The sequence below is a fragment of the Neoarius graeffei genome, chromosome 12, assembly GCF_027579695.1.
Source record: "Neoarius graeffei isolate fNeoGra1 chromosome 12, fNeoGra1.pri, whole genome shotgun sequence".
NCBI classification, from domain to species: Eukaryota; Metazoa; Chordata; class Actinopteri; order Siluriformes; family Ariidae; genus Neoarius; species Neoarius graeffei.
Genome location: NC_083580.1, coordinates 66,004,593 through 66,018,519, shown reverse-complemented (window position 1 = coordinate 66,018,519; position 13,927 = coordinate 66,004,593). Strand labels below are relative to the sequence as shown.

Here is a 13,927-nt window from a genome sequence, read left to right as displayed (position 1 = left end):
CATACAAAAGAAAAATACAATAAAAGCCCGAATGAAAGGATTCACCACAGATATTTATTTTATTGAGGTATCACCATTTCTCTGATTTCGATGAAGTCTAAAAATCTATAATTACAATTTACAACGTGGTTATTATTATTTTGTTTATTATTTTATTTTCTTTATACACGCACCTGCTGTACTTGGCTTCCCCGGAATTTCATAAGGGGATTGACCTAGTTTTGTTGGAACGTTATTGATGTAACTCTTGAATAATTACTATAAACATGACGATTTTCAACAAATAATCACCTTGTCCTGTCGGACAGGCAGATGCGGATTTGACTTGTCTGGACCAAACATTTGGTTGTCCTGGACAGTCGGACTACCGCCAACATCGAGTCCTGACATCGATCCAGATGAAGTCATTCGCTCCAACAGCAACAGCTCAAAATATCCTTCTACTCGACAGCACAGCACACCGATCTACAGTAATACTACACCAACTGTCTAATGTCGAATAAATTTCATATTCTTTATATTTATCTGCCTACTTGAATGTCATCACTGATATTTAGTTCCAGGTTACTAATCTAGGTCTGAGCACCAAATTGTTTGCTATTCAGAATGTGCGCACTACTTAGGGTACAATCCAGTGGCCCTACACCTAGTGCACTACATGCACAGTAAAACACCATGTGAGAATCAGTCTCAAAAAATATATATTAAAAAAAACCCGCATGAGCGTGTTTGTTGTATTTTCACACTGTCTGACTAAAGGGCATCCTGTTCAGTAGGTCACCCTGTGAGAAAGATAAAGCAGTACCGTGCACGTTTTATACCAAATAATAGATTTTAAAACTAATTTTGTGAATTTTATGGTATTCTACTATGAGTACAGATTATTAGTCACCACCCGATAACTTCAAGAGATCACCGCTTCTTTCATGGGCAAAATTATGTGATGAGAAACTGGCACGTACTCAACCAGCTCTTCTGAGGCTTTAAAACTGTAATACAAATCACAAGAAAATATTCCATATAAAAGAGAAAATTGAAGAATATTATATTATGCAAATACAACCACACAGTACTGCGTGTGTAAATAAGTCTTAGACACCCTATTTTTTTTCATACAAACTTTGTTATAGATTTCTATTTTATGACTTCATTATCAAGTCGGTACAAAAACATTTTAGAATCCAAATGTTCATTTTCCAGCACAAAATTAAAATGTTACAGATTTTTTTTTTTAAGTTTGTATCTGAGCAGCATATTCCATAAGCGAGCACTTTTCAGATTAAAAAAGGAAACATAATGAAGGCTGCTGGGTTTTGGTGCAAAATGAAGAAGCGAATGTGACAGTCAAAGTGTCCAGAAGAACTGTGGCTGGTTCTGGAAGATGCTCAGTAAAACCTACAGATCATTTCCTTATCAAACTGACTTTCATTTATTATGGCTTACCACTATAATATTTTTTAATGTTAAATTTCATTTCATTACTTTTTAAGCCATTTTTGGTCAACAGCATTTCTTTACATGTGCCTAAGACTTTTGCACAGTACTGTATATACATTATGTGTATTTTATTTATTATATATAAATAAGTGCATTACCGCCACCTACAGGGCTGGAGTGTGGCAGTAATGCACTTTTAAAGGAACAGTCCACCGTATTTCCATAATGAAATATGCTCTTATCTGAATTGAGACGAGCTGCTCCGTACCTATCCGAGCTTTGCGCGACCTCCCAGTCAGTCAGACGCAGTCAGACGCGCTGTCACTCCTGTTAGCAATGTAGCTAGGCTCAGCATGGCCAATGGTATTTTTGGGGGCTGTAGTTAGATGCGACCAAACTCTTCCATGTTTTTCCTGTTTACATAGGTTTATATGACCAGTGATATGAAACAAGTTCAGTTACACAAATTGAAACGTAGCGATTTTCTATGCTATGGAAAGTCCGCACTATAATGACAGGCGTACTAACACCTTCTGCACGCTTCGACAGCGCATTGATACGGAGCTCAGATATCAATGCGCTGCCGAAGCGCGCAGAAGGTGTTAGTACGCCTGTCATTATAGTGCGGACTTTCCATAGCATAGAAAATCGCTACGTTTCAATTTGTGTAACTGAACTTGTTTCATATCACTGGTCATATAAACCTATGTAAACAGGAAAAACGCAGAAGAGTTTGGTTGCATCTAACTACAGCCCCAAAAAATACCATTGGCCATACTGAGCCTAGCTACATTGCTAACAGGAGTGACAGCGCGTCTGACTGACTGGGAGGTCGCGCAAAGCTCGGAGAAGTACGGAGCAGCTCGTCTCAATTCAGGTAAGAGCATATTTCATTATGGAAGTACGGTGGACTGTTCCTTTAAGTGGGTTTGCTATCCACCAAAAAACCCTAAAGAAGAAAACATCAAATAAATAAAACTGAAAAAAAAAGAAATAAATATTTTATATATTTATTAATTTTTCTATCCATTCACTGGATATGAGCAGTCGCATGCTCTGACTGGCTACTCTACTACTAGGATATCCACTCATACCGTGGGCAGAGAAAAACAAAATGGCGGAGCATGTTGCTGAACCAACCAAGGACGAAATAAAAACTCTACTTGAAAACAAAACCCCAAAAAATGATCAAGTATTTAAAAGAATAGCTAAAAGAATATACAGTTACATCCCCCCCCCCCAAATATCTCCTGTTCCACACTCCAGCCCTGTCAGTGGCGGTAATGAATTTTTAAGTGGGTTTTCTATCCACCAAAAAACCCTACAGAAGGAAAAAAAAACCCTTTTCATTCCATTTTATTTTACAAGATTTATTATTGTAGCATTTCTCACAAATTGCTACGGTCATTTTGCCAGTTTGTTTACAACCCCGATTCCAAAAAAGTTGGGACAAAGTACAAATTGTAAATAAAAACGGAATGCAATGATGTGGAAGTTTCAAAATTCCATATTTTATTCAGAATAGAACGTAGATGACATATCAAATGTTTAAACTGAGAAAATGTATCATTTAAAGAGAAAAATTAGGTGATTTTAAATTTCATGACAACAACACATCTCAAAAAAGTTGGGACAAGGCCATGTTTACCACTGTGAGACATCCCCTTTTCTCTTTACAACAGTCTGTAAACGTCTGGGGACTGAGGAGACAAGTTGCTCAAGTTTAGGGATAGGAATGTTAACCCATTCTTGTCTAATGCAGGATTTTAGTTGCTCAACTGTCTTAGGTCTTTTTTGTCGTATCTTCCGTTTTATGATGCGCCAAATGTTTTCTATGGGTGAAAGATCTGGACTGCAGGCTGGCCAGTTCAGTACCCAGACCCTTCTTCTACGCAGCCATGATGCTGTAATTGATGCAGTATGTGGTTTGGCATCGTCATGTTGGAAAATGCAAGGTCTTCCCTGAAAGAGACGTCGTCTGGATGGGAGCATATGTTGCTCTAGAACCTGGATATACCTTTCAGCATTGATGGTGTCTTTCCAGATGTGTAAGCTGCCCATGCCACACGCACTAATGCAACCCCATACCATCAGAGATGCAGGCTTCTGAATTGAGCGCTGATAACAACTTGGGTCGTCCTTCTCCTCTTTAGTCCGAATGACACGGCGTCCCTGATTTCCATAAAGAACTTCAAATTTTGATTCGTCTGACCACAGAACAGTTTTCCACTTTGCCACAGTCCATTTTAAATGAGCCTTGGCCCAGAGAAGACGTCTGCGCTTCTGGATCATGTTTAGATACGGCTTCTTTGAACTATAGAGTTTTAGCTGGAAACGGCAGATGGCATGGTGAATTGTGTTCACAGATAATGTTCTCTGGAAATATTCCTGAGCCCATTTTGTGATTTCCAATACAGAAGCATGCCTGTATGTGATGCAGTGCCGTCTAAGGGCCCGAAGATCACGGGCACCCAGTATGGTTTTCCGACCTTGACCCTTACGCACAGAGATTCTTCCAGATTCTCTGAATCTTTTGATGATATTATGCACTGTAGATGATGATATGTTCAAACTCTTTGCAATTTTACACTGTCGAACTCCTTTCTGATATTGCTCCAATATTTGTCGGCACAGAATTAGGGGGATTGGTGATCCTCTTCCCATCTTTACTTCTGAGAGCCGCTGCCACTCCAAGATGCTCTTTTTATACCCAGTCATGTTAATGACCTATTGCCAATTGACCTAATGAGTTGCAATTTGGTCCTCCAGCTGTTCCTTTTTTGTACCTTTAACTTTTCCAGCCTCTTATTGCCCCTGTCCCAACTTTTTTGAGATGTGTTGCTGTCATGAAATTTCAAATGAGCCAATATTTGGCATGAAATTTCAAAATGTCTCACTTTCAACATTTAATATGTTGTCTATGTTCTATTGCGAATACAATATCAGTTTTTGAGATTTGTAAATTATTGCATTCCGTTTTTATTTACAATTTGTACTTTGTCCCAACTTTTTTGGAATCGGGGTTGTACATTCTAAGCAGAAATTGTCACATAAACTTATCAAATTTGCGAAAAGTAAAAAATAAAAAATGCTCCGTTTCTCAGAATCCAGTGAACTTGGATAGAACAAAACAGTTATTCCACTTAATCTCGTCATACACTGCTTATAGCCAACGCGTCGGCTATCAGCTCATGCACGACTCGATTTCATGGAATAGCACACACTAAATATATAAAGTTACCTGTGTCATTTTTGCGAAGTCTAGCACAGGCCGTGCACATGGTCTGTCCGGGTCCCTGCGACGCTTCAGGCCAGGCTTGAGCAGGAGGAGGTCACATGGCTGAGAGTGACAGCGTGGAAGTTGAGGAGGAAGAGCACGGCGCACGGAAGATGGAGTGCTGCATGCGGAGGACGGTGAGGCAGGCACGGCCGGAGGATGGGACGCAGGCTGTAGGGGAGCCTGAGGTGGAGGCAGGAAGTGGGCGGCGGCTTCACGGATGAGCACAGGAGAGAGCGAGAAGCGTCGCTGTGGAGGAGGAGGAGGGTGAAGAGGAGACGGAGAGGAAGAGCACGACGAAGCAGAAGGGAAGAAGCAGCAACAGGCGCCGCCTCCAGCTGCGTCACTCGGGTCCCAGGGGAAACTCCACGGCAGCGGGGAATCTGGGGAAAGGGCCAAGCTGAAGAAAGTGGGGCTCGAAGAAGAATGCAGGGAGGAATTAAGAGAGGAACTGGGGGCACGCAGCGGACACGGCCCCCCCACGCCCCCTCCACTGTGGCATCGGCGGTTCACTGGTGTCCAGACCTTGGAGGCACTTGGCCGCCAGGTGTACCGGCAGCGTGAGAGGTCCTCCGGCACAGACAGCGAACGACAGTGGCGTTTTGGGGGTGGCGGGGGGGGAGGGGGTGGCCCGGGAAAAGACAGGTCCGTCACAGAGGTGCTCGGGGCGAGCGGACGATTCAGGTTGTCCCCCTCCGGCAGGTGGGAAGCAGAAGGTCCCAGAGGCACAGGGCCGGGGGGGAAGCTGGAACTCAGCACGCCCTGCACACCAGAATTTGAGGAAGGGCAGAGTTGCCAGTAACTGCTTTCTGTTGGGGGGGAAGGGAAAAGAAAAAAAAAAAAGCACAAGTTTTACTCGCTCCAATGTCCCACCCACAAAAACTTATCAAATTTCCTGGCTCTTTCAATCGGAGCACGCCAACAAGCAAAGATCAGCATCGTTAGATTCACACAGGTAGGGTCGGCTCCTAATTTCCCTCATTTCACTTACACCACCGTGTTCATTCTGCTTGAGCGCCACAGCAGATTGCGGGACAACGAGAAAAACATGTTCACAATAACATTCAGGAAAACTCACCAGGCATCAATCCATCTGTGGACCAGCAGGTTTCAGCATGGCTGTGACCATCATGTAGAGGCTGAAAGGGAGGAGGAAAAAAAAAAAAATGACATCAAGAAAGGAAGGAACTCTATGTTTTTGTGTCTAATATCAATCAGTATTTATTAATACCTAAAACCATCTTTACCAGCTGATGATGTTAATGCTAAGGCTATGAATTAGCATCACCATAGCTCAGCACGCGTGACGTTCTAAAGCAAAAGTCGATAGGCATCCGAGAGAATCACATCACAACGGACTTCTCTTCAGCATCTCTTTGGAGAACAGATCCCCAAAACGTTTTAAACATCGTCATGATTTCGTCATCACCTGAGAAAAACACGAGAGGCAGAAAATCACTCAGTGCTCAGAGACGGATCAGAACCAAAATCGTTCACACAGCAGGACAAAATCGTTCAGGTTTACACAGAATAATTTTCCGATTGAGTGAAATTGTGATCAAAAACAACTGAGAACAAAGTTAAAGTGCTAGTCTTACGAAAATGACATCACCCCCTGGAAACTGTACGTGTTAAACAGTTTACTGTCTAAATTAATACAAGATCGGGAACATGTTCTGTTTAGCCGGTAAAGTTTGGCTCTTTGAGTGCGCCATTCCATCCCCCCAGGATTCCGTGGGCCTTTTTTGTGATTGTTGCGGGCTAAAATGTCTGATGTTGCGGGGGGTTTTCCAAAAAATTGCGCTGAAAGTCGCAGTGGTTTTTTTTAGGTTTTTGTTGCGATTACATTACGGGAGGAAGTGAAAGTTGCGAGAAATTGTTGCGATTTTCTCTTTTTGTGATTAAAATTGAGTGATATGTTAAATATTCAAGTTATTACTGAAAAACTATTGATTAAAAAAACAAAGACACTGAGAAATGGTCCTATAAACAACTTTACCAATATAAAAGATTACCAGGACTACAAAAATGCAGAAAAATAGGCTTTACTTATCCAAATGCACCTGTTGGTTCAAAAGTTAAAGTGCAGAGAACCTCACAGCACAACATGAAGTTACCATCAAATATAATATAAATGCCTCAGCTTTCATGCAAGAACTAGATAGAACTCGACGCCAACGGTGTCGATGGGGATGCCTCCGCCCAGTAGGGCTGTGCCGATAGACGATGCCATCGTCCATCGACGATGGTGGTCATCCATCACGATGGAGAGCCACCATCGTGATACCACGCCCCCTCCTGTCATAAACATGCATATATCATCTGGGCCTATTTAACCTAAAAAGTTAGTTTTTTGTTAGTTTAGTTAAATATATAAATATTTTATATAACAATTATATATAAATACATAATTATATAAATCATTATAAAGTAATATCCTATTACCGCTTGTTCACGTAAGCTATGGTGCAGGGACGTGCTAGTGAACATAACATGTGGTTACACAAATACAGTATGCTACTAATAATAAATTTTGACTTCATTTTTTAGCCTACACTATACTTTTAATGTAAAATTTGTCATGTTGTTCAAACAAATAGCCACTATTAACAGTCGGGAAATATTTCACCTTATCAAACGGCAGTGAAGCGCAGACTTCGGCAGAAGTCAAATAACTTTAATCTGGTAAATAGGCCTACTTTCAGACACAAAATGGTCCACTCTAAAGGCCAATTTATGCTGACAACGCAGTCCTCGCAGATAGCGTCGCAGACAGTGTCTGCGTAGCCCCCCCCCACCTTCGCAGACGCTCTGCACGCACCTCCCAAAAATTGTGACCACCGCAGAAGCCTCGCAGACAAGAGGGCTCTGATTGGTCCACTCTACATCCGCTGTACACGCACTTCCGCTTCCCTACTTTCCCGGTTTGGTTTGTTTTCACGACCGGCATTTTTAAAAACACGAGCGAAGATGGAGCAGCATGAAGAGCGGTTGATTGAGGAAGTACGTACATCTATACGACTCCAGTTCTAGTCATTATAAAAAAAAAAAGTTCTAGTCATTATAAGTAACCGGAGGATAAACACTCCACTAACCACACCCACCAACTACTCCTAGCGACTTCACGCCCCCTTGCGTTGTGCCGGTGAATAACATCGCGCACGCCTATTACTCCCCGCTCAACGATAAATTACAACTGTCTGCGAAAAGCTATCTGCGAAAGCCTTGTTGCAAGAGCATGCAGAGGCCTTAAGCCATAATGTCAAACCAAATGGAAGAATGAAGGTGATTCTGTGAACCGGTATTCGTGAAAAGATACAGTAGGCTGAACAACAAATCAAGTCTAACAGGAACGCACAAGCATGCGCTTAACGGTAGCCTACACAATTTAATTTAGGCATTAGGCATTAACCAGGCTTAGGCATTAACTTTTTATTGTAAAAATGCTACAAAATAAAGAGTCATGAACAAGATTTTGTAAACATATTTATTTAAAGATGAACGATCAAGACGAAGAGAACCGGAACGTGCGCAGCACGAAATGCGCTCACAAAGTTTAACGTAGCCGGGCATTAACTTTTTACAGTGAAATTAAAGCTACCAAATATTCATGAAGTCGACTCAGTTAGCGAAGAACAGCGATAAAAAAAAACACGAGAGAGCCTGCGTTAATACAAGAACAAGTAAATAAATAACAATGATTGTAATAATAAAAATCAAAATCAAGAAAACGCAGGCAGTCCGAAGCAATTTAACCTAATGGGTTAACAATGCAGGCAGTGGTCACCATGTTTAAAATGGCCAAAAATACTAGCATGTTTACTTTGTCTGGTTTTAATGAGCTGCGGATTGGGGTAACTATACTACTCGCGGTGCTGAACGCTCGTTCTGATGGAGTACTGGTGGCGCATATGCACAAATATTTACGTGCTAATCTTGCCATTAATGGAAGTCTTTTCTCGTTCCTTTTCCACCACATCAGTGGGTCCTCCCCCCATCAATGACAATTTCCTGCAGGTACATGGTCACTTCTGCCTCAGACTTTTCTTCATCAGTAAGCGTGGATGCTCTGGCTGCTGCTCTCTTCCCAAGAAGGCTGCCCAAAGACCCTCTCTTTTTCTTAGGCACTGCCGCGGCGCCATCACCTGGTTCCTCCCCTTCATCATGTGACGGACTGGGTGTTGTAGCACCTGACAGCGACGGAACGATCTCTGTCACCATCTCTTCCATCAACTCAGATTTTGTGGCGTGAAGATCAAACATAGAAAATTAGGTAGCCTAAATGTAAAGAGATAGTAGGCTATGGGATATAGTATCACAATTCTCAGTGCAATGGAATTTTTTTTCTTTACGTGCCAAAGCCTCGGATGAGTATCTAATACTTATAATAATAATATTTTATAATGTGGTATTAACCCCCTGATATGATCGTCCATCACGATGTTTGCACTGTAAACATCGTCGATGCCAATTAAGGGGACATCGCACAGCCCTACCGCCCAGTAGACTGCACGCCTTGTTAAGTTGTGATTTGAGGATGGACATTTGACCTCACAGTAATCTTGACCTGGTGAAATTACTTGTAGTAGCCTTGAAGATATTGGGTTCACAAGGTTTTCGGACAGACATTTGACCTCACAGTGACCTTGACCTTAGACCTTTTGATCTCAAAATCTAATCAGTTCATGTTTGTCCCAAAGCGCACAAATGGTGAAAGTTTGGTGAAATTCCTTTCATTAGCCTTCGAGATATCGCGTTCACAAGGTCTCGGGACGGACGCACGGACGGACAACCCCAAAACATAATGCCTCCTGCACCTTACGGTGGCAGAGGCAAAAAAAAAAAAAAAAAAACTATTAATGCTAGTACTGTGTGCAGGCAGTCTCTCCTGAAGACTAAATTAAACAATAATTATAAACTATTAAAATAAATGGCTCAGGCTTCATAGAAGACAAAAAACAATTTGAACAGAATGATGCTGAAGCTGCCTAAACAATGGAAAATAAAATACCATTTTGGCAAAAATGTTGGCATCCATTAATTTCTTGTATTAAGTAAAAAAAAATAAAGTGCACACAGTCCTTCACTGTAAACATAACACACTTTCAGTAACAGAATTTAAGCCTACAGAAACACTGACTCGCACATGCTGCTTCTCTTGAACGTATACACGGAAGTAAGGCGGAAGGTAGTTTGTCGACGTCACCTCAAGACGATGCCAACGATTGGTCAAATTTGCGGGAAAGTTGCGGTGATTGGATATAATTGCAACACCGCCCTGAATTCGCGGGGATTGGTTGAATTTGCATTGAAGTTGCAAATCGCAACATCGTGAAATCCTGGAGGGTCTGGCCATTACACGAATGCGTTCTTGATAAGTTATTGTTACTTCAAAGGACGTTACATCATCTGTGCAACACCTGAAAGGTCACAGCATTTCTGGCTTCGTCTGCTTTGCAAAACGTAGCACGTTAAACAACAAATTTTTTTTATTCCAAAACAAAATTAAAACCAAAAAGCATGCCTCCTAAGAGGTGCATCATTCAATGCTATTCTTAGGTTTCAGTCACGTGACTTTTCTTAGCGATTTCTTTCCAATAAAACAGCTGGTGGTCTAGCAAACCAAAACGACTGCCATAATGCAAACAACTAGCGATAAGTTAGAGTATGCTCGTAATCTAGAAGCCACTGCTCGCTTTAGATCTATTCAGAAGATTACTATGTGCAATAGAATCGAGTTCCCCGACATCTCGAACTCTCTAGTGTTGCAGACATCCTTCTACACCGCAAAACAGATGAAAGCGTAGAGGAGTATGGAGGCTTACAACTTTTTTGTACGTGGCTGGGTGAAGGACCTCGCTATCAAGTCGCTGCTGAATGAATCTTGTATTGTTTTTGCCCGTCTAAGTATAGTTTTCTTTTTAAGCTTTTCATTCACGTCTTTACAACGAAGCGCTGCAAGTTGAAGTGTAAACAAACAGTTGGCTTGATTCTCACTTGTGTTGGTTCTTATCTCTCAGGTAAATCATTCTCAAAGATCATCAGAAACCCCTTTAAAGACCTGGATCTCAGTTAAACAAGACGGAGAAGTGATCACGGCGCACTGTAACTGTATGGCTGGGGAAGAATTTTGTCACGATCTTCGTCACGATCTTCATGCATATGAGCTTTTTGAGGAGGACACAAAGAAACAGCTGGGGACTTTAAAGTCAAATAACGACACATAGCAAGAAAAGTGCTTGGAAAACACTAAGGCTACATCCACATGACAACGGCAACGAGATGTTATTAAAAAAAAAATATCGCGTCCACATGGGCAACGGATCAGTAAAATATCAGGTACATATGGCAACGCAACGCTTGCTGAAAACGATGCAATACACATGCCACACCTCTAGGGGCGCTGTAAGACGGTCCCTTCGGAGACACCAGAGTGGTGATAGTTCAAGCCTTCCTGCACCTGCTGCTTCACCACAGGACTTGAATTTGAAGTCATGACTTGCATGTGACTTGGATAAGCGTGAGGGAGAGTTGCGCAGCCGTCAGCTTCACTCCCTCATCCTGACTTAACTGGGTCCAGGGGCAAGACAGAATCAAGATGGCTGAAGCTAGTTCAGGATGCAGTGGATGGCCAACATTGTTCTACAACCCCGATTCCAAAAAAGTTGGGACAAAGTACAAATTGTAAATAAAAACGGAATGCAATGATGTGGAAGTTTCAAAATTCCATATTTTATTCAGAATAGAACATAGATGACATATCAAATGTTTAAACTGAGAAAATGTATCATTTAAAGAGAAAAATTAGGTGATTTTAAATTTCATGACAACACATCTCAAAAAAGTTGGGACAAGGCCATGTTTACCACTGTGAGACATCCCCTTTTCTCTTTACAACAGTCTGTAAACGTCTGGGGACTGAGGAGACAAGTTGCTCAAGTTTAGGGATAGGAATGTTAACCCATTCTTGTATAATGTAGGATTCTAGTTGTTCAACTGTCTTAGGTCTTTTTTGTCGTATCTTCCGTTTTATGATGCACCAAATGTTTTCAATGGGTGAAAGATCTGGACTGCAGGCTGGCCAGTTCAGTACCCGGACCCTTCTTCTACGCAGCCATGATGCTGTAATTGATGCAGTATGTGGTTTGGCATTGTCATGTTGGAAAATGCAAGGTCTTCCCTGAAAGAGACGTCGTCTGGATGGGAGCATATGTTGCTCTAGAACCTGGATATACCTTTCAGCATCGATGGTGTCTTTCCAGATGTGCAAGTTGCCCATGCCACACGCACTAATGCAACCCCATACCATCAGAGATGCAGGCTTCTGAACTGAGCGCTGATAACAACTTGGGTCGTCCTTCTCCTCTTTAGTCCGAATGACACGGCGTCCCTGATTTCCATAAAGAACTTCAAATTTTGATTCGTCTGACCACAGAACAGTTTTCCACTTTGCCACAGTCCATTTTAAATGAGCCTTGGCCCAGAGAAGACGTCTGCGCTTCTGGATGATGTTTAGATACGGCTTCTTCTTTGAACTATAGAGTTTTAGCTGGCAATGGCGGATGGCACGGTGAATTGTGTTCCCAGATAATGTTCTCTGGAAATATTCCTGAGCCCATTTTGTGATTTCCAATACAGAAGCATGCCTGTATGCGATGCAGTGCCGTCGAAGGGCCCCAAGATCACGGGCACCCAGTATGGTTTTCCAGTCTTCACCCTTACGCACAGAGATTCTTCCAGATTCTCTGAATCTTTTGATGATATTATGCACTGTAGATGATGATATGTTCAAACTCTGCAATTTTACACTGTCGAACTCCTTTCTGATATTACTCCACTATTTGTCGGCGCAGAATTAGGGGGATTGGTGATCCTCTTCCCATCTTTATTTCTGAGAGCCGCTGCCACTCCAAGATGCTCTTTTTATAGACCCCTTTCACATGACGTCACCGCGCCGCGAGATTTTGTTAGGCGCCATATTGGAAGACCAAGTACATGCGCTCACAATATAAAACAAAGTACGAGCGAAAGTAAAGTGACACGATGGATGATAATTCTGGTTACGTGAGTACATTACCAATTGCAGAAAGGGCACGGTATGTGGAGAAACTGGCTGTGATTGATGGGTTTGACCCATATGATAAGACTCGTGGCAAGGGAGAATGGAAACCTAAGGAGGACCTGACACCAATTCTGCCATCTGTTTGCTACCCAGACATTGTAAACTATTTGTTGTTTACACCCAGTGCCTACACTCAGTGTTCGAACTATGCCGATATTTTCGGGGGGCCCCTTTTTTTCCCTTGGGGGTGTGTGTGCTTGCGCTCGTCTCGGAGCGCGGATCTCCAAACACGAGAAGCCTATCTTACGCACATATCACGCGGACTCCACACCTCCACACACGCATCGCGTCTGAAGTCATAACTCATCAGGGGAAATCGTGTCCGCATTGGCATATTCAAAAAACAACCTCGTGTCAACAATGATACCACACGCAAGGAAAAAAAAAAAAAACAGTCAGGCTACTCAACAACCAACCTGGCAGCAGTGAGCAAGCCCCAAACCATCCTAAATTATTATTATTAAATTGTAGAAGTCTGGGAGGCTTGCTCCTCATACAGTTATCAACTTGGGGCCAATTTAGCATGTTTTAAATCTGAATTTCTTGCGTTTGCTTACCTCAAAGTGTCCGCAGATCATGCACAGACTTATCCATTATATCCACAGTTTTTTGCCAAGTCTCACACAGGTTTCTTTCAAGTCTACTGTTGGGCCAATAAATCATAAATAAAACAGCTCAGATTTGTTTAAGTCGTTTGCCACTCCACTTTATTCTCGTGGGTTCACATACCGCTGCCGTTATTATCCCCTTATCACGAGTTTGTTGGTCTTCCAAAATGGCGCAGGGTCTGTTTACTTCCGGTTTCGGGTGACTTCAGTGAAAGGGGTCTATACCCAGTCATGTTAATGACCTATTGCTAGCTGACCTAATGAGTTGCAATTTGGTCCTCCAGCTGTTCCTTTTTTGTACCTTTAACTTTTCCAGCCTCTTATTGCCCCTGTCCCAACTTTTTTGAGATGTATTGCTGTCATGAAATTTCAAATGAGCCAATATTTGGCATGAAATTTCAAAATGTCTCACTTTCGACATTTGATATGTTGTCTATGTTCTATTGCGAATACAAGATCAGTTTTTGAGATTTGTAAATTATT

The 13,927-nt window shown here is 42.1% G+C and overlaps 1 protein-coding gene across 1 annotated transcript in view; it reads right to left on the bottom strand.

Moving 5' to 3' along the window:
- The window catches only part of fam53c (family with sequence similarity 53 member C), a 40,893-nt gene that overhangs the window by 9,747 nt on the left and 17,219 nt on the right, over positions 1 to 13,927 (bottom strand). The window contains exons 2-4 of the mRNA XM_060936260.1: positions 5,962 to 6,143; positions 5,793 to 5,853; positions 4,679 to 5,523 (exon numbers count right to left, since the gene is read on the bottom strand). Of these exons, the coding sequence (XP_060792243.1) occupies positions 4,679 to 5,523; positions 5,793 to 5,799 (852 nt within the window). The 5' untranslated portion in view covers positions 5,800 to 5,853; positions 5,962 to 6,143. The remainder of the gene's footprint in view (positions 1 to 4,678; positions 5,524 to 5,792; positions 5,854 to 5,961; positions 6,144 to 13,927) is intronic.